Here is a 22017-nt window from a genome sequence, read left to right as displayed (position 1 = left end):
GGATTTGGGAATTGTGTATAACAGGGAGAGTCTGACAGTGGATGATAGTCTAAATGTGGAAGGGTTGGGATTGCGGAGAGGCGGGGGGTTGATGCTACATTGGCGAATGTCTAATGAACTTCCAAACTTCCCAGGTCAGCACTGCCGGAGTAAGGAATGTTGTCCCAGGGTTCTCCCACACATCCCAAAGACATACGGGTGTGGAGGTTAATTGGCCCTCTGTAAATTGCCCCCAGTGTGTAGGGAGTGGATGAGAAAATGGGATAACATAGAACTAGTGTGAGTGGGTGATCGATGGTCGGCGTGGTCTTGGTAGGCCGAAGGGCCTGTTTTCATGCTGTATTTTTCAATCAAACAATCAATGTCAAACAAGGCATCCCCAGGACAGTATCACTATGAAATAATCCAAAAGGATGGTTGCATGGGGAATGCATCATCGATTTAGGTTTAGGTTTTTTATAATCATGTGTTGCGAGGTACATGGAAAAGCTTTGTGTTGCATGCTGTCCAGACAGATCAAACTCAAGTACGATAGTAGAACAAAGTGCAACGTACAGTGCAGAATATGTAGTGCGTCACTGAATATGTAGTGCATCATGATTATGATATAGTCGGGATCACGGAGACATGGCTCCAGGGTGACCAAGGCTGGGAGCTGAACATCCAGGGATATTCAATATTCAGGAGGGATAGAGAGAAAGGAAAAGGTGGTGCAGTAGCGTTGCTGGTTAGAGAGGAGATTAACGCAGTGGTAAGGAAGGACATTAGCTTGGAGGATGTGGAATCGGTATGGGTAGAACTGCGAAACACTAAGGGGCAGAAAACGCTGGTGGGTGTTGTGTACAGGCCACCTAGCAGTAGTAGTGAAGTTGGGGATGGCATCAAACAGGAAATTAGAAATGCGTGCAACAAAGGCAAAACAGTTATAATGGGTGACTTCAATCTACATATAGATTGGGTGAATCAAATTGGCAGGGGTGCTGAGGAAGAGGATTTCTTGGAATGTATGCAGGATGGTTATCTAAACCAACATGTAGAGGAACCAACGAGAGAGCAGGCTATTCTAGACTGGGTATTGAGTAATGAGGAAGGGTTAGTTAGCAGTCTTGTTGTGCGTGCCCCCTTGGGCAAGAGTGACCATAATATGGTTGAGTTCTTCATTAGGATGGAGAGTGACATTGTTAATTCAGAAACAACGGTTCTGAACTTAAAGAAAGGTAACTTTGAGGGTATGAGACGTGAATTGGCCAAGATTGACTGGCAATTAGTTCTAAAAGGGTTGACGGTGGATATGCAATGGAAGGTATTTAAAGACTGCATGGATGAACTACAAAAATTGTTCATCCCAGTTTGGCAAAAGAATAAATCAGGGAAGGTAGTGCATCCGTGGATAACAAGGGAAATCAGGGATGGTATCAAAGCAAAAGATGATGCGTACAAATTAGCCAGAAAAAGCAGCATACCAGAGGACTGGGAGAAATTCAGAGACCAGCAGAGGAGGACAAAGGGCTTAATTAGGAAAGGGAAAATAGATTATGAAAGAAAACTGGCAGGGAACATATAAACTGACTGCAAAAGTTTTTATAGATATGTGAAGAGAAAGAGATTAGTTAAAACAAATGCAGGTCCCTTGCAGTCAGAAACAGGTGAATTGATCATGGGGAACAAGGATATGGCGGACCAATTGAATAACTACTTTGGTTCCGTCTTCACTAAGGAAGACATAAATAATCTGCCGGAAATAGCAGGGGACCGCGGGTCAAAGGAGATAGAGGAACTGAGTGAAATCCAGGTTAGTCGGGAAGTGGTGTTGGGTAAATTGAATGGATTAAAGGCCGATAAATCACCAGGGCCAGATAGGCTGCGTCCCAGAGTACTTAAGGAAGTAGCTCCAGAAATAATGGATGCATTAGTGATAATTTTTCAAAACTCTTTAGATTCTGGAGTAGTTCCTGAGGATTGGAGGGTAGCAAACGTAACCCCACTTTTTAAGAAGGGAGGGAGAGAGAAAACGGGGAACTACAGACCAGTTAGTCTAACATCGGTAGTGGGGAAACGGCTAGAGTCAGTTATTAAAGATGGGATAGCAGCACATTTGGAAAGTGGTGAAATCATTGGACAAAGTCAGCATGGATTTACGAAAGGTAAATCATGTCTGACGAATCTTATAGAATTTTTCGAGGATGTAACTAGTGGAGTGGATAGGGGAGAACCAGTGGATGTGTTGTATCTGGACTTTCAGAAGGCTTTCGACAAGGTCCCACATAAGAGATTAGTATACAAACTTAAAGCACACGGTATTGGGGGTTCAGTATTGATGTGGATAGAGAACTGGCTGGCAAACAGGAAGCAAAGAGTAGGAGTAAACGGGTCCTTTTCACAATGGCAGGCAGTGACTAGTGGGGTACCGCAAGGCTCAGTGCTGGGACCCCAGCTATTTACAATATATATTAATGATCTGGATGAGGGAATTGAAGGCAACATCTCCAAGTTTGCGGATGACACTAAGCTGGGGGGCAGTGTTAGCTGTGAGGAGGATGCTAGGAGACTGCAAGGTGACTTGGATAGGCTGGGTGAGTGGACAAATGTTTGGCAGATGCAGTATAATGTGGATAAATGTGAGGTTATCCACTTTGGTGGCAAAAACAGGAAAGCAGACTATTATCTAAATGGTGGCCGATTAGGAAAAGGGGAGATGCAGCGAGACCTGGGTGTCATGGTACACCAGTCATTGAAAGTAGGCATGCAGGTGCAGCAGGCAGTGAAGAAAGCGAATGGTATGTTAGCTTTCATAGCAAAAGGATTTGAGTATAGGAGCAGGGAGGTTCTACTGCAGTTGTACAGGGTCTTGGTGAGACCACACCTGGAGTATTGCGTACAGTTTTGGTCTCCAAATCTGAGGAAGGACATTATAGCCATAGAGGGAGTGCAGAGAAGGTTCACCAGACTGATTCCTGGGATGTCAGGACTTTCATATGAAGAAAGACTGGATTGACTTGGCTTATACTCACTAGAATTTAGGAGATTGAGAGGGGATCTTATAGAAACGTACAAAATTCTTATGGTACGTTTGAAGAAGGGTTTCGGCCCGAAACGTCGCCTATTTCCTTCGCTCCATAGATGCTGCTGCACCCGCTGAGTTTCCCCAGCAATTTTGTGTACCTTCGATATTCCAGCATCTGCAGTTCCCTTTTGAACAAAATTCTTATGGGGTTGGACAGGCTAGATGCAGGAAGATTGTTCCCGATGTTGGGGAAGTCCAGGACAAGGGGTCACACCTTAAGGATAAGGGGGAAATCCTTTAGGACCGAGATGAGAAGAAACTTTTTCACACAGAGAGTGGTGAATCTCTGGAACTCTCTGCCACAGAGGGTAGTTGAGGCCAGTTCATTGGCTATATTTAAGAGGGAGTTAAATGTGGCCCTTGTGGCTAAAGGGATCAGGGGGTATGGAGAGAAGGCAGGTACGGGATACTGAGTTGGATGATCAGCCATGATCATATTGAATGGCGGTGCAGGCTCGAAGGGCCGAATGGCCTACTCCTGCACCTATTTTCTATGTATCTATGTATCTTGCACCCTTGAAGCAGAAGTTGCATCATACTCTCAATGGTGACCAACAATGCATGTGTCCACTTAAACATTCCCAGAAATTGTTATTATTGACCTTAGCTGCTTCCAACATGATGCTGAAAAAGACAGCTTCATGACATTGAATTTCAAAGCAAGAGAGTTTTAATGACATGTACTTCTAGTGCAGTAATTGAGTTTTACAACCGACTTCAGCATATTTAAGTTTAGGTTTAATATTGTCACTTGTAATACAGTGTACACTATAACAAAACGCTTTGTTTTGCATGCTAACCAATCAGATCAAATACTACAATACATAAATTCAATCGTCAAATTCAAGTACAATAGGTAGGACAAATGAGAAGATACAGAGTGCAGAATATAGTTCTCAGCATTGTAGCGCATCAGTTGCAGAGACAAAGCCCAATGTCCACAAAGGGGTAGAGGTGAATCGGACAGTAGCCTAGTTTATGGATGGACTGTTCAGAAACGTGATAACAGAGGGGAAGAAGCTGTTCCTGAGTCTGGTGGTGCACACTTTCAAACTTCTGTATCGTCTCCTGGATGGGAGCATGTCATTGAGAATTTAAGTTAATGGGAAACAAAAGTCAAACAGATCAGTATAGACATATGTAAAGATGAACAAGAGTTGGTGTAGAATAAAAAAAATAGCAGGGATCCCTAAAGATGATGTAAATGATGAATGATTCTGCTTTATATGGAATATAATTTGTATGATAAAGATGTTCTGTAACCAGTAACGATTGCAAATTCATCTATGGCATGATTTATAAAGATAGTTCAAACTTATTTCATTTTATACATTAGGTAATGTTAGATGGAAATATATTTTCTACCATTTACAATGACAAGGAGGAGAGCGATCACCAACTGGTTAAGCATCAACCCATCACGTACAGCAAACACAGCCCAAGGTTTGTTACTAATTTACTTTCAAAGGATTATACTGGACAGTCAGCCAGTGCATAAGTGAGAAACCCCCACATACAGAATAAATATAACATTAAATATCTCCTATCAAGACGGTTTTGCCTGTGCAGGGCAATAGGTCTACAATGAATATTGAAAACATGGTCCCAATGCCATCATTCATTATTCTGTTTCATTGCCTGCAGAACAGGTCCATGTAGCACCATCAATAATGGTGGAGTTAGTTAACACTGATCCACCAACTACCTGAAAGTTTGCATTGCATTCAATGTATTAATAAGGTGTGGAAACGATTGAATCCTATTTTCAATTTTAATTTTATAGTTGTTGGATTAACCTGCACGTGGGTTTATTGCTGGTGTGACTAAAATATAAAATGAAACACTAACTAAAGATCACTAAGAATCTTTGGGTTTTGATGTAACACTGATGGTTAATCTTGAATGTGGCTCTTACATCTGCCTGGAATGGCAGATGCTAGAATCTTGAGTAAACTACAAATTGCTGGAGGAACTCAGTGGGTCAGGCCTCATCTGGGGAGAGATTGGGGAGATGACATTTTGGGTCGGACCCCTTCTTTAGACTAATTTCGTCCTCCAGCACTCTGTTTTTTGCTTCCACATCTGCCCATTTGAGCCTTTCTCTTGAGTACCTTTTGAAGGTGTGTCTAGTGATGTACTACTTGATTTTTCAACAATGTTTCTTAACTGTTAAAAATATTTATTATAAGACATTGATTGGGCCAAATTTGGAGTATTGTGTTTAGATTTGATTACCCTGCTAGAGGAATGAAGTATTTCAACTGGAAAGAGTGCAGAAAAGATTTACGAGGATGTTGCCAGGACTCGAAGGCTTGAGCTGAAAGGAGAGGTTGGGCAGGCTTGGTCTTTATTCCTCTGAGTGCAGGAGGCTGAGGGGTAATCTGATAGAGGTACATAACATCATGAAGGAAATAGATAGGATGAATGCATAGAGTCTTCTTCCCAGGGTAGGGGGATCAAGAACTAAAGGACATGGCTTTAAGGTGAGAGGGGTAAGATTTAATAGCAACTTGAAGGACAACTTTTTCCACAGAGGATGGTGGGTACATGGAATAAGCTGCCAGAGGAGGTAGTTGGGATATGTACTATAACAACATTTAAAAGACATTGGACAGGTACATGGATAGGAAAGGTTTGGGCCAAATGTGGGCAAGCGGAAGTAGTTTAGATGGGACTTCTTGCTTGGCATGGGCAAGTTGGGCTGAACAGGCTGCCTCTGTGTTATTTGGTTCTTTGGCACTTAGCCATATGACTTTCTTTGCTTATTGACACCTGCCTCAATTAGATTGATCATTCAACAATACATGACAATAGGTGATCCCATTGTGCTGACAGTGGATATTTGTGTACCTGTGATCTGCATCACCATCTAATCAGCAGTCGTACTGACCTTTAAATAATTATTAAGAAACGTATATGTAATATTGTATAAATGTACATGTAACATCGATTTCCTTCACCCAACAGATTGTTTATTCTGCATGCCGATGGCTCAGGAACTGAATTATTACGATCAAGTGACGTTGAAGAATACATATATCAAGCATGCACCAATTCAACTACAGCAGTGTTGAAAGAGCAGTTGCCAGAATACCCAGGTCATAAGACACAAGTTTAAATGATCTGAAACACACTTAAAGTATTGTAACAAAACCATTGTGGTCCACTGAACAGTAATTTTGACTGCAATGAGTTCTGGTGTTTTGATTTATCCAAAATGCTTTTTCAGCCTTCTACTAATTTAAATTCTACAGTACCTGTGTATAATAGTAAGATTAAACGAGAACTTACCAGTTTGAAGCTTGATCTTGATTTTATGAGGAGTTACGATGAGCGATTACGTGAAGAAGGGCCGTCCGTCTGCGTGCGCGTCAATCTTCAAAGCAGCGGTGTTAAATCACAGATAAAAAAGAAGACCTGAGAATAGTAAGATTGTGAAAAACTTGAACTTCCATATGACCTTGATAATATGAGGGTGGGAGCGGTGGGCACGTAATCGCTCATCGTAACCCCTCATAAAATCAAGATCAAACTTCAAACTGGTAAGTTCTCGTTTAATCTTACTATTTTACTTCGGAGTCACGTGAGTGACTACGTGAAGATTTCAAAGCTCTGTGATTTCACGCCGGTTACGAATCCAGGCATCACACACTGAATGGATTGACCATGGATGAGAGTATTATTAAAGCATTCAGACATAACGTAGTTAGTAAAGACACTGATGCTTTAAAATAAAGAAAAAAAAATGTTTTATTAGCTTCCCCTCCGAACCTGTGGGAAAATTAGCTAACAGAACTTAAGATGGCACGAGCAAATACCCCTGGTCCGATAATGGGTTTGTTATAAAACCGTTGGAACGTTCTTTCGTTCACCCATCCTGCAGCCGCTAGGATGTCATCAAGGGGTACGTCCATCGTTCTTGCTGCCGACGTAGATGCAGCCCTGGTGGAGTGAGATTTAAAGATATGAGTATTTATTCCCGCTACTACCATTACCTCCTTTAACCAACTGGAGATAGTTTGTGTTGACAACTTTCGGTGTGGTTTCTTGTGGCTGATGAGGACCGATTGTTCTGAGCCTCTGAGGTTCTCCGTAACTCTCAGGTAGTGGTGTAAATGTGTTACCACACACAATCGTTGGTCCTCTGGATATGCCAGGAACTGGATCTTCATCCCTGGCATTCCTGGCCTGCTCTGTTTGATCAGGTCCTTAACAACGAATGTTATATTATTCGTATAGCTGGTCATGTAGTCCAGTCGTAGTTTTTGTAGTGTCTGGGCTCTTTGGGCTGTTATTAGCGCCATCAGCATAACCACTTTCAATGTTAGTTTTGACAAAGATAAGGTCATTGGCGGTCCCCACTGATGAAGTAAGGTCAGTACCATGCTCATATCCCATGTGTCCGTGTACCTAGGCCTTGGGGGTATTGAATTGTAAATTCCCTTCATGAATTTTATTACGAAGGGGTGCGTTCCTATCGGCCCGTGCCCTGCCTCCAGTGTCAGATAGGAGGATAGTTCACATCTGGCACTGTTGATTGCGCTATAACTTAATTTATAGTCATAGTACAGGGCTGATAGGAACTCCAAGACATCCGTTATCCGAACTGTGTTGTATGTTATATCGTTTGCATGGCAGAAAGCTTCCCACTCTTAATATGAGTGGCGTACTGTTTTTTGGTACTGTCCCTCCATGCCTTAGTGATGACATCCACAGTTCGTTCGGATAGTCCAATGTTTTGAAATGGCCTCCTCAGAATCTGCAAACCAACAAATTAATCCGGTCAGAAAGTGGATGGTTGCTCCCTGAAACTGGGTTTACTAGGAGATCTCTCCTCTTAGGTACAACCATTAATGGCTGGACTATGATCCCCAATATTTTCGGGAACCAGGCTTGTGTAGGCCAATCTGGTACAGGTGCACAACCTTTTATCCGAAAGCCTTGGGACCAGACACTTCTCGGGTTTCGGAATTTTTCGGATTTCCGAATGGAAGATTTTTAGCGTAGATTAGGTAGGTATCGCGGGCGGCTTCAAAAGTCTGGAGCGGCTGCCTCCTCCCCGGTGACCGGGGAATCATTGCTTAAATGTTAGTCAGTTAGTTTGGAGGGATTTTATGTGGGGGGGGGTGAAAGGGGAAACTTTAATTCTTAGTCCCCTACCTGGTCGGAGAGGCGGGGAGCGGGCAATGCCTTACCGGGTCGCCGTGCAGTAAGCTCCGGAGCGCTGTGGCCGCCGACTCCCAACATCGCGAAGCTGGGGGCTGCGGGCGTCCGGCCGCGGGCGGCGCCGGTTGTAGCTCCGACCCCGGCAACTCTACCCCTGTCTGCGCGGCGCTCCAAATCCAGCGCCGCCCGCGACCGGACGCCCGCAGCCCCAGCTCCGCGATGTTGTGAGTCGGCGGCGTCGCAGCGCTGGGATACCAGCGGGGAGCAGGGAGCGGGCAATGCCTTACCTGGTCACCGTGCGGTAAGCTCCGGAGTGCTGTGGCCGCCGACACACAACATCGCGGAGCTGGGGCTGCGGGCGTCCGGCCGCGGGCCGCGCTGGATTTGGAGCACCGCGCAGCCAGGGGTAGAGTTGCTGGGGTCGGAGCTACAACCGGCGCCGACCGCAGCCGGACGCCCGCAGCCCCAGCTCCGCGATGTTGGAAGTCGGCGGCCACAGCGCTCTGGAGCTTACTGCACGGTGACCCGGTAAGGCATTGCCCGCTCCCCGCCTCTCCAACCAGGTAGTGGACTAAGAATTAAAGTTTCCCCCTTCACCCCCCCCCCCCCCTTCACATAAAAGCCCTCCAAACTAACTGAATAACATTTAAGCAATGATTTACAGATGTTTAAGTGTCTCCCCGGTCTCCGGGGAGGAGGCAACCGCTACAGTAGTACAGACCTGGGTTGACCGTGGATCGTTTTGGGTCAAGTTTGGCGCCAAACGCGAGCTTTGGTGTGCAGACGACATCCTGGAAAAAATGTCCGGTTTTCTGAGTTTTTCGGTTTCGGGAACTCCGGATAAAAGGTTGTGCACCTGTACTACTAAAATGCCTGTGGCTTTGTCTTGCTTGATTTTAGTCAAGCATCGGTTTATGAGGCAGAATGGTGGGAAAGCATAAATATACATTCCTCCCCAGTTTAGAGAAAAAGCATCCACTGACTCTGCTCCTGGGTCCGGCTCCCAGGACACATATCTGGGTAATTCATGGTTTAACCTAGATACAAACAGATCCAAATCTGGAGTGCCAAATCGTATAGTTATTTCATTGAATACCGTACGATTCAACATCCATTCTATGTTATCATTAAACATTCGTGACCTTGCATCTGCCATCGTGTTATATCTTCCTGGTAGATATACTGCCGTAACCCAAATATCCCTCTCGATGCACCAGTGCCAAATGAGGTTAGATAATCTGTCACAGGATACAGATTTTACACCACCCATGTGATTGATATATGCTACCGCAGTAGTGTTATCAATCTGAATTTGAACATGCACATGTTGCATGTTGTTACAGAGAGACTTGAGCCCATATTGTGCCCCCAACAATTCTAGGTAATTGATTCCATATAGTTGGAGTATAGCAGACTCTTGCTCATTCCATCTGCCTCCACAGCTCCTGTGTTTGTGGCTCCCCATCCTAAACCGCTTGCGTCGGTTTGGAGAAACACTGATGGGCTCTCAAGTAAGATTTCTCTTGAGTTGAGTCTTATGTTTGCCATCCACCATTGTAGTTCAATAATGGCTTCAGCTGGTAACCGCATAGATTTGCCAAACTGGCCTGCATGTAATTTCAATGCTAGTTCCTTTGCCCGCTGTAAATGCTGGTAATGCAAAGGTCCGTAGCGTACTGCAGGAAAGGCAGCTACCAACTTGCCAATTACACTTGCTGTTTGTCTGGTAGTTGGTTTGTGTTTTTCTATCAGATCATTGCAGGCTTTCCTCAAGTCTTGTTGTTTGCCTTTAGGCAAAGTCACCAACATGGTTACTGTATTGATAGTAAATCCTAGGTAATCAATTACCTTGGTAGGAGTCAATTTTGATTTAACTGGATGGATTAGGAACCCAAGTTTTTCGAACAGGGTTTTGGTTGCCTTGACTGTTGCTTCTGCCAATTCTTTGGTGACTCCAAAGATGAAAATGTCATCCAAATATGCCATGACTATGTGATTTTGAGATCTTAGCAGCCCCAGAATTGGTTTCAGTAATTTGGTAAACAGTCTAGGGGCTGATGTCAATCCATTTGGCAGAGCCTTGTATTGCCATAATTGACCCATCCAGCTAAACTTCAAATATCTCCTATACTCTTTGTGAATAGACACCGCATAGTATGCATCTTTGAGGTCGATGCATGCCATATAGCCATTTTTGGAAATCAACTGAGTTGCTGTTCCAAAATTGTCCATTTTTAAGTGTTTATATTGCACATATGTATTGAGTTCCGTAAGATCCAAAATGATGCGGATCCCTCCATCTTTTTTCTCTTTTGAGAATAAATTGGATATAAATTGGTGAGGTTCTGTATATGACCTCTCAATAACATTATTGTCAGATAACGTTTTAATTTATTTTTGTATATTCATTGTGTCTTTTTGGGAAAAGACATATGTGCGAATATTAGAATGTGTTGGCGGTGGTGATGAATTCAAATTGAACTCAATTTTGAATCCTTCTATACTGTGCAGTATGAATGGATCCTTAGTAACCCAACACCATTCTTTTAAGAAGTATTTTAACCTTCCACCAACCTGTAAGTGAGGTTCGTCTGGTATGTTCCCTGAGGAACTGGTTTGACTTACCTCTGTTGTTACTGGCGGCGTGGCGCTGGTTTTTGTCCGCGAGGTTTGGGGAGCAGAGCTGGTGGTTGCTCTCTCCTCATCCTCGCTGTCGGCCTGCTGGGGCCTGCCCCTAAAAAAGACCTTGTCTCAGGGGTGAATCTTCCTCCGGTGCCTGGCTCTCTAGGTGTAAAACGCCGAGAGCTGTAGGGGTGGAATCTCGTGGATGGACCCCTGGGTGAGGCCTGACCTCTTGTTACGAGGCGCACGGTTTTTGCCTCATCATCCAGGTCCCGTACCTGTCTTGACAGGTCTTCCCCGAACAGGTAGTTTGCGGGCTGGATGTTGCTAGCTTTACAAAGAGCTGCGAACTTCGAATTTATTGCTGGTTTTATTGCATCTTTCCGAATGCAGTTTATTTCGAAGCGGGCAATACATAGCAGTGCCATGGTATCCTGTTCCCGGTCAGTGAGGAGGCCTCCTTCCACACCTCCTGCAAATGAAGTAATTCCAGACCCCAGCAGGTTTAATACTTTTTGGAACTTCAGTTCCTGGTTCCTGATGATGGGGCCTATTTGCCCCCAAATTATATGGTTCACCGCTTGAACCTTGAGGGAAGCACAGTTAGATTCTGGGGGGTACCTGTTCAGGGTTTCTTCCATGACGAGATCTTTGAGTTGATGAGACGCCAAGTAGTTGATGTTACTTGCTAGGTCTTCATCCAAGGGAGCACCCAGTGATGTGGTAATCGCAAACTTAGTTGATTGTAGAGGTACTTCCTCCAATCTCCCCTGGGAGTGTTCCCCCCTTGTGCTTCCAAACTCTGAATCCGGGTAATCCCCGTATGTACTTCCCCCTTCCATGGGAAAGACATAGTGCTGCCCAGAGTATGAGGCTGCTGGCACGGTCTGTAGAAGGGACTCCTGCTTATATCGCTCCATTCTCCGGAGTTTATCATTGTGGAGCAGCTTCTCCACAAGCTGCTCCATCTGGGAGAGTCGTCCTCGGACGCTTCCCGATGAGGGAGGGTATCCCTCTTCCCTGGACTCATCCGAGTCTATGGGCCTGGCAGACTTATGGGTGGCTTTACGCCCCACCGGGACCACCACGGTGCTTTCATCCTGCACCAAGTCTGCTGCTGCCGGTTCTGATGCCGGCGGCAATGTCGGCGAAAATGACCGTCGCCCGCTACCGGGAATGCTGCGGGTGACGGCCCTTCTTCACGTAGTCACTCACGTGACTCCGAAGTAAAATCATTTATAGAGTCACACAGCATGGAAACAGGCCCTTCGTCCAACTTGCCCATACCCACTGATGCCCCATCTACGCTACTCCCATCTGCTCTTGTTTGGCCCATATCCCTCAAAACCTTTCCTATCTATGTATCTGCCCAATGCCTTTCAAATATAGTATCTCCCTCAATTACCTCCTCTGGCAACTTGTTCCATATACCTACCACCCTCTGAGTGAAAAAGTTGCCTATTAAATCTTTCCCCTCCCCTCACCTTAAACCTATGTTCTCTGGTTCTTGATTCCCCTACTCTGGGTAAAAGAGTCTGTGCATTCACCTTATCTATTTCTCCCATGATCTTATACACTTCTATAAGATCACTCCTCAGCCTCCTGTGCTCCAAGGAATAAAATCCTATCCTGCCCAACCTCTCACTGTAGCTCAGGCTCAAAGTCCTGGCAAAAACAGACTGCAATCCTCCCATCATTGTGTCACAATAGTAAAGGCAGTGATTTAAAATCGTATTAGTCGAATCACTAAAGACTTTAGCAGAGGCAGAGCCCTTTAGCAATTTCACAGCATTTGGCAACAAATGTGGGATAGGAAATTCAGAGGCCATCCATTGATAAGGTGTTACTGGAGAGGAACACTAAAGTTATAATCAGGGCCGTCTTAACAGCATTATTGGCCCCCGGGCAAAGCTGTGCACTGGGGTCCCTTCCTACACATTTTGTTTTTGTTCCCGTTTTTTCATATCGCTATAATCTGAATCTGGACACCTACCCCTGGCTTTCAATTCGTATTCAATAAGTTTGTCTCTAATTTAATGAAGACAGGTTTTCAGAGACTCAAGAAGATTTATGATAACAAGTGTGTTCACATCCTCAGACTGCAGGACCTTACTTGTTCTGTTCACTCTTTCAAGAATGTCATTCCAAAGAATTGTGAGAAAGATCGTTTCCAGGTTCTCCATTTTCTCGCTCAATCCTTCTGCCTCTCGTCTTGTGTTCAATAGACAATAGGTGCAGGAGTAGGCCATTCGGCCCTTCAAGCCAGCACCGCCATTCAATGTGATCATGGCTGATCATCCACAATCAGTACCCCGTTCCAGCCTTTTCCCCATATCCCCTGACTCTGCTATTTTTAAGAGCCCTATCTAGCTCTCTCTTGAAAGTATCCAGAGAACTGGCCTCCACCGCCCGCTGAGGCAGAGAATTCCAGAGATTCACCACTCTCTGTGAGAAAAAGTGTTTCCTCGTCTCTGTTCTAATTGGCATACTCCTTATTCTTAAACTGTGGCCCCTGGTTCAGGACTCCCCCAACATCGGGAACATGTTTCCTGCCTCTAGCGTGTCCAAACCCTTAACAATCTTATATGTTTCAATGAGATCCCCTCTCATCCTTCTAAACTCCAGAGTGTACAAGCCCAGCTGCTCCATTCTCCCAGTATACGACAGTCCCGCCATCCAGGGAATTAACCTTGTAAACCTACGCTGCACTCCCTCAATAGCAAGAATGTCCTTCCTCAAATTAGGGGACCAAAACTGTACACAATACTCCAGGTGTGGTCTCACTAGGGCACTGTACAACTGCAGAAGGACCTCTTTGCTCCTATATTCGATTCCTCTTGTTATAAAGACCAACATGCCATTTGCTTTCTTCACTGCCTGCTGTACCTGCATGCTTACTTTCATGGACTGATGTACAAGGACCCCCAGATCCCGTTGTACTTCCCCTTTTCCCAACTTGATGGCATTTAGATAGTAATCTGCCTTCCTGTTTTTGCTACCAAAGTGGATAACCTCACATTTATCCGCATTAAACTTCATCTGCCATGCACCTTCCCACTCCCCCCAACCTGTCCAAGTCATCCTGCACTCTCATAGCATCCTCCTCACAGTTCACATTACCACCCAGCTTTTTGTCATCTGCAAATTTGCCAATGTTACTTTGAATCCCTTCATCCAAATCATTGATGTATATTGTAAATAGCTGCGGTCCTTCCTGTTCACTTCCTGTTCAGTGCCAGCTGATACAGAATCCAATGCATGTTTAATTTTCTCAAAACCCCCATACAGAGCATGAACAGCAGTTCATGAACATGAACTTTGACTCTTTTATTTCTTCAAGAATAGCATAAAGAACATGTTGTCCCATTAATTCAATAAATTCCTCACAAATGTTTGCCGATAAATACGATTCCTCACAAATGTTTGCGGATAAATAAGATGATTTCCAGTTCTGTAGCGCGTGAGATACGTACACATTCATGCACTTATGGTTGCAGAGGTGACCGTGATACTAAATCACAGGCATATGCCAATGTCCACTTTATCATAATCATTTACATGTATATAGTTCATTATCTTTAGTAAAACACATGCTAAATATGCATATTTATAGTTTAGTATAGTGTAGTATTTATTTATTGGCAGCAAATCACAACATACATAGATTAGCACGGAGCCACTATGCTGGTAGGGCCCCAGGCATGCCCAGCGTGCCCATGCATTAAAACGGCCTTGGTTATAATGCAATACAACATTCAGTATCATTGCTTGTGTTCTTTTGCATGCTGTCATGTACAACCTATGCATTCTGGCCATGGAAGCTAATCCTTTTGAAGAGGAGCTGTCTGCAGGGAGAGGCAAAATGATGCAAATGTCATCTAATATGCCCTCACCTTGTGAGAGCGAGAAGCTTCAGAAACTGGATGGTTGCTGCCTTGTTATGAATCCGTGAATTCTTTACATCCCCCGTAAAGTGTATTATTTCATGTCTCCGTTTGGTAGAGGAGGTATTTACTGGCATTTTCAACACAGGCAGAATCATTGCAGTATTCCAAAAACAACCCGTGTATTATCCTATTGGACATGGATAATCCATATAAACTAACTAGCCAAGACCATTGGATCTTTGTATGCATGGGAAGAGCTGAGAAGAGCTTACTTTGTAAAACTAAATCATTATATGCTTATGCTCACAAAACAACCTCTAAGTTATTTGGCATGTATAAGTCTTGAAAGGAATATTTCTTTTTAACTCTCACTTTATATCATCTCTTCTGGAACAGGTGTCTTGGGGATTACTTTTCTCAAACCATCCACTGAGGATATTGGATCACGCTGGTTAATTAAGAAAGATGTGGCTAATATTATCCCCCCCAACCTTCAATCAAGAAGATGGGACACGTTTCCTCAGAGAGAAGTATCTAATTCTTTCAAATAATAATACTAAAGAATGGTTGGATTGTTGTCAGTCATTTTTGTTGACAATTCCCTTTTGTAGTTTTATTGGTACTTAAGACATTTTTAGGAAACTTTACTTGCAAAACCTGTGTAAACATATTTATTCCAGTAGCAACCTGCTTGTTCTGTTCAACTGAATTGTTCCGTTTTGGGATATATGACAACCAAACACTCTTGACCCTTGCATCATAAATTGATTCTTGATTTTAGGTAGGAGGCATGGTAAGTGTGCAAATAACATGATGATTGTTGGATTTGTTGATAATGTGTAGGATTGTCCTGGTCTACAGGATGATATTGATGTGTTGCTGATATGGGCTGAGAAAGAGCAGATGCAGTTTAATCCAGGTATATAAGAGATGATGCATTTTGGGACCACCATTGAGGCTAATGGGGCTGTCCCACTGTACGAGCTAATTCAAGAGTTCTTCCGAGTTTCCCCTGATTCGAACTCGGAGAATTACGGTAATAGCCGCTCGTAGGTACTTGGACGTTTTCAACATGTTGAAAAATCTTCATGAGTCTTACCGAGCTTACTGCGTTTCCCAAGTACCTGCCGTTAGCGTTACGAGCCACTAAGAGACTGCCCGAGCTCCGACGTACCCACTATGTACATTCTACGTACTTGCTCTTGAATTAGCTGGTACAGTGGGATAGCCCCATAAGGCATTCATGGTGACTGGTAGGGTCCTGTGGAGGGACAGAGAGACCTTGGTGTACAAGATCCTTGAGGGGGATAGCGCAGGTATATAACAGTCATATGGTCATGCAGCATGGAAACAGGCCCTTCGGCCCAACTTGTCCATGCCGACCATCTATGCTCATCCCACCTGCTCACATTTAGCTTGTATTCCTCTAAACTCTTCCTAGCCATTTATCTGCTGAAGTGTCTTTTAAATATTTTTATTGTACCTGCCTCAACCACCTCCTCTGGCAAGTTTGTTCCATAAGTGTGAAAAAGTTGCTCCTCAGGTTCCTATTAAATCTTTCCCTTCTTACTTTAAACCTATGCCCTCTGGTTCTTGATTGCCCTATCCTGGCTAAAATTCTCTGTGCATTCACCTTACCTATTCCCCTCATGACATGAGTTAGGTGACATTTGGCCTTTATTAGGATAAGAGGGGACATGTTTGGGATTTATAAAGTTATGACAGGTATAGATAGGGCAGACTGCAGGAATATGAGGACATAGATCCAGCGGAAAGAGTAGATGGGATCTGAGGCGGGGACCTTTCTCACCCAGAGTGGTGTGAAGCTGTAACACACACCCTGGAAGGTGGTGAAAGCAGAATTCCTGACATTAATTTAGAAGTTTCCAGATGAAGATGGAGGGTATATGGAACAAGCTGCTGGAGGATGTAGTTAAGGTGGCTACTACAACAGCATTTAAAAGACATTTGAGCAGGTACATGGATAGAATAGGTTTCGAGGGATATGGGCCAAACACAGGCAGGTGAGATTAGTGTAGATGGGGCATCTTGGTCGGTATGGGCAAGTTGGCTGAAGGGCCCGTTTTCACACTGTGAGAAATTGAATCACCCAGGCAGAGATGGCTACAGCCCAAGTGCCGGAAGATACGACTGATAAGAGAGGTGTCTCCTGGTCAGTGTATATGTGGTGGGATGAATCCATTGATTGATGCAGAAAGGAAACAGGCCATTGAGCCAAACGAGTGCACGCCAACTATCGATCACCCTTTCACACTAGTTCTATGTTATCCTACATTCTCATCCACTCCATACGCACTACGGGTAATTTACAGAGACCAATTAATCTACAAACCAACACATTTTTGGGATGTGGGATGAAACCAGATCATGCAGTGTAAACCCACGGGGTCACAGGGAGAACATGCAAAGTTCAACATAATGGCCTGTTTTAAAGTGATATATGACTATAAGAAAAAGAAAAAAGAAATAATTTAAGAAATAATTTAATTGCCACACAACCAAGGGAATTATCTACTCCCAGACTTTCTACATGATTACCTTATAGTAAGAAGGGTACGTTAAGTTGACATAGACAATAGGTGCAGGAGTAGGCCATTCGACCCTTCTAGCCAGTACCGCCATTCAATGTGATCATGGCTGATCATCCCCAATCAGTACCCGTTCCTGCCTTCTTCCCATATCCATTCACTGCTCTATCTTTAAGAGCTATATCTAACTCTCTCTTGAAAGCCTCCAGAGAACCAGCCTCCACCGCCTTCTGAGGCAGAGAATTCCACAGACTCACAACTCTCTGTGTGAAAGAGTGTTTCCTCATCTACGTTCTAAATGGCTTACCCCTTATTCTTAAACTGTGGCCCCTGGTTCTGGTTCTGGTTCATGTTTCCTGCCTCTAGAGTGTCCAAACCCTTAATAATCTCATATGTTTCAATAAGATCCCTTCTCATCCTTCTAAATTCCAGAGTATACAAGCCCAGCTTGTATACTCTGACTGAATTTAAGAAATCAATGTTCATCTGGAGATACAAGGAACCTGCAGGTGCTGGAATCTTGAGCAAAACACAAAGTGCTGGAGAAACTCAGCAGATCGGACAACATCTCTGGCGGAAAAGGATAGGAAAAAGGAGAGTCTGTAGAAAGATCATGACCCAGAATGTCACCTATCCATATTCTCCAGAGATGCTACCTGTCCCGCTGAGTTAGTCCAGCACTTTGTGTCTATGTATAGATGGCATATCAGGCTGGGACCTACAGAGCTTTTGTAAAATTCTCTTCATTTTATGAGATTAAATGCAATACAATTTGAAAGATAGAGGACTGCCAGGTACAGAAATTGTCTGACATCTTCTTCTGGTTGTCTTCTTGCTTCCAGTGCAAGGTGCCAGGGCCTCCCGTCGGCATGCAGCCCTGCGACCAGCCAGCATCACAGCCAGTCTCCCCAACTCCTGTTGTCATCAAGTGTCCCCCAGTCCTGGAAGTCCATCAGCTCTTTCAATACGAGCCCATCAACAAAGAAAAGAAGCTCATGATGCAGAACTGTCTGAAGGTAACTCTTCCACATATTTTGTGGGATTTTGGCAGAATCTAATTGCAGATTTTCCAACCAACCTGGACTGAAACGGAACGATGAAATTCTTACTTGCAGCAGCAGCAGCAGCACAATAGCTCTGTATCACAGTACTCAATAAGTAATATAATAAACAAAAAAAAGTTCAAGAAATTAAAAAAAAATAATAAAGTGCAAAGACAGAACTAAGCCCAATGTCCCTAGTGCAACCAAGGCAGTTCGTAGTTCAGAGTTTAGTTGGAGATTGTAGTGTTCAATAGTCTGATGGTTGTTGGGAAGAAACTGTCCCTGAATCTAGATGTTACAGTTTTCATGCTCCTGTACCTTCTTCCAGATGGCAGGATGAAGGGGAATCTCATGAAACTTACCGCATAGTGAAAGGCCTGGACAGAGTGAATGTGGAGAGGATGTTTCCACTTGTGGGAGAGTCTTAGACCAGAGGTCATAGCCTCAGAATTAAAGGACAGTCCTTTAGGAAGGAGATGAGGAAGAATTTCATTAGTCAGAGGTTGGTGAATCTGTGGAATTCATTGCCACAGAAGGCTGTGGAGGCAGTGGATATTTTTAAGGCTGAGACAGATGGATTCCTGATTAGTACGGGTGTCCGGGGTTATGGGGAGAAGGCAGAAGAATGGGATTAAGAGAGAAAGATAGATCAGCCATGATTGAATGGAAGTGTAGACTTGATGTTCTGAATGGCCTAATTCTGCTCCTATCAGTTCTGAACGTCTGTATATACTAACACCGGAAGGTTGCTCAACCAAGTGTAGAGTTTTTAGCACAACTTTTGTCTGAATCTTGACTATCAATGTATTACTCCTATTAAATTATAGATCCAGTACAGAAAGTGATAGCAAATAGGTGACACAAGATATTGCTGATACGTGAATCTTGAGCGAAACGCAAAATGCTGTAGTAACTCAGCAGGTCATACAGCATCTGTGGATTGAATGGATAGGTGATGTTTCGGGTCAGGACCCTTCAGTCTGAAGAAGGATCGCGACCCGAAACATCACCTATCCAGGTTCTCTATATACAGTATACTGCCTAACCCGCTGAGTTACTCCAGAACTTTAGCAATACAGTATAATATACAGTATAGGCGCTTTCTTTAACTCTGGAGACTGACTTATTTATGGGAGTTCTTCTCTTCCAAGTGTCGCATGTAAAGGAAACCTAGATTATATTTCTACTTTGCTGATGGAGGTAGGGATTCAAAATGTTTGCCAATAATGCAACATTATGATTTAAATGTTTCCCCTAGAGTATCCCAATAATATCAGAATAGTGACACGGCAGATGCTGATTTACAAGAAAAGCCACAAAGTACTGGAGTAACTTAGCAGGTCAAGCAGCATCTCTGTAGAACATGGATAGAGTAGGTGATGTTATGGGTCGGGACCTTTCTTCAGACAGAATGGTCTCGGACAAATTAAAATAGCTGTCAACATAGAGAGCATTTGCTAACAGAATCAGGAACAAGCTGCACATGACCTGAATTCAGATAACGGCCGAACCCTAGAGGGAGTCAGAAGCATTTCTTTCTGTAGCCATAACTGCACGCAGCTAATGCCAAAACTGAAGTTTGTGATATGTAAGAACCTTAGTCATAAAAACTTTCTTTTGCAGGTCAGTTCTAAATGTCTTAACGCCTTTGGTTCGGATTGTAATTGCAGGAATACATAGAGCTTATTCTACGGAGGGAGCGTGCGGAGCATGAAATGATGCTGAAGGAGCCGCGCAGTGAAGAAGAGGTTGCCCACGCTGCTGATCTACTCAAATTGGTTCAGGTAGGAAAATGCTGCTATAACTTGAAGCATTTGCAAATTAAACCAAGAATAAATGTCCATATTTATTTATGATGTGACTCACAGTTTGACTCGCATCTAAGTCAACATGGATTTATGAAAGGGAAATCATACTTGACTAATCTTCTGGAATTTTTTGAAGATGTGACAAGTAAAAAAATGGATGAAGAGGAGCCAGTGGATGTAGTGCATCTAGACTTTCAGAAAGCATTTGATAAGGTCCCGCACAGGAGACTGGTGACTAAAATTAGAGCACATGGTATTGGGGGTAGGGTGTTGACGTGGATAGAAAATTGGTTGACTGACAGGAAACAAAGAGTAGGAGTGAACGGGTCCTTTTCAGAATGGCAGGCAGTGGCGAGTGAAGTGCCGCAAGGCTCGGTGTTGGGGCCGCAACTGTTTACCATATATATTAATGATTTTGAAGAGGGAATTAGGAGCAACACTAGCAAGTTTGCGGATGACACAAAGCTGGGTGGCAGTGTGAACTGTGAAGAGGATGTTAGGAGGTTGCAGGGTGACCTGGACAGGTTGAGTGAGGTGGCAGATGCAGTATAATATAGATAAATGTGAGGTTATCCACTTTGGCGGCAAAAATAAGTGGGCAGATTATTATCTCAATGGGGTTAGGTTAGGTAAGGGGGAGGTGAAGCGAGACCTGGGTTTCACCCAGAGAATTGTGAATTTATGGAATTCCCTGCCACAGAGGGCAGTGGAGGCCAAATCACTGGATGAATTTAAGAGAGAGTTGAGAGCCTGTCCCACTTACGTGTCCCTGGCACACAAATTAAATGACCTCGTCGTCGCGTTGAGGCGCGCGGGCATTGTATGGCCGCGCGGGGTCGGTTCCACTGAGAAGCGCGGAGGGGTATGTAGTTGTGCGCGACATCACTCCGGGCTCCGAACTTTTTGTAGCAAACAAAATCTTTGCGCGGCAACGGCCTGCCGCATAACTGATGGCCAAAGTGGGACAGGCCCAAGACCCTGTCGCGACGCAACGTCTCACCTTCAACAGCAGCAGAAGCTGGCAAACGATCGCCGAACTCGGCCTGGGGCTCACGGCCGTTGCAGTCTGGATCCGCCCCCACTTCTACTCCCAGAGCGGGGCCAAGTAAATTGAAGATAGACACAAAATGTTGGAGTAACTCAGCGGGACCGGCAGCATCTCTGGAGAGAAGCAATGGGTGACGTTTCGGGTCAAGACCCTTCTTTCAGACTGAAGAAGAGTCTCGACACGAAATGTTACCCATTCCTTCTCTCCAGAGATGCTGCCGGTCCCGCTGAGTTACTGCAGCTTTGTGTCCATCTTCAAATGACATCACGCGCTCCAGACGGCTGTGCGAACGCATGAAATCACGGGCGACCGTCGCGCCTGAACGCGGTCACGAGGTCGCTTAATTAGCGTGTCAAGGTTACGTAAGTGGGACAGGGGCTCTAGATAGAGCTCTAGGGGCTAATGGAATTGAGGGATTATGGGGAGAAGGCAGGCATGGGTTATTGATTGGGGACGATCAGCCATGATCACAATGAATGGTGGTGCTGCACCTATTTTCTGTTTCTATGCATCGCTAAACTTCAGTTTAAATGCCAAAAACAGTGCATTGTTTCAAAACTGTTCTCAGTGGCTGAAAGGTAGATGCAAGGAATTTACCAAAAAAGGACATAAAGTGCAGGACGAACTCAGCGGGTCAGGTGGTATCTCCGTAGAGCACGGATGGGGGGGTGTTTCGACCCAAAACATCATCGAGTTACTCCAGCGTTTTGTGTCTTTCTCAGTAGCAAAAAAGCACAAACAGTAGCCAGAGACGTCAATGATGCAACCAAAACTTGTACATAGCCCAAAAAGACAAGGTCTGCACATTTGCATTTCAATAACAATGGCCA

At 44.3% G+C, this 22017-nt stretch overlaps 1 protein-coding gene across 1 annotated transcript in view; it reads left to right on the top strand.

The window, feature by feature from the left end:
- The window catches only part of spag17 (sperm associated antigen 17), a 224565-nt gene that overhangs the window by 120140 nt on the left and 82408 nt on the right, over positions 1–22017 (top strand). Inside the window, exons 37-41 of the mRNA XM_033033446.1 lie at positions 4401–4507; positions 6032–6162; positions 15136–15269; positions 18131–18304; positions 20002–20115. Of these exons, the coding sequence (XP_032889337.1) occupies positions 4401–4507; positions 6032–6162; positions 15136–15269; positions 18131–18304; positions 20002–20115 (660 nt within the window). The remainder of the gene's footprint in view (positions 1–4400; positions 4508–6031; positions 6163–15135; positions 15270–18130; positions 18305–20001; positions 20116–22017) is intronic.

Source organism: Amblyraja radiata, chromosome 14 (genome assembly GCF_010909765.2).
Source record: "Amblyraja radiata isolate CabotCenter1 chromosome 14, sAmbRad1.1.pri, whole genome shotgun sequence".
NCBI lineage: Eukaryota > Metazoa > Chordata > Chondrichthyes > Rajiformes > Rajidae > Amblyraja > Amblyraja radiata.
This window is presented reverse-complemented; position numbering and strand designations above follow the sequence as displayed.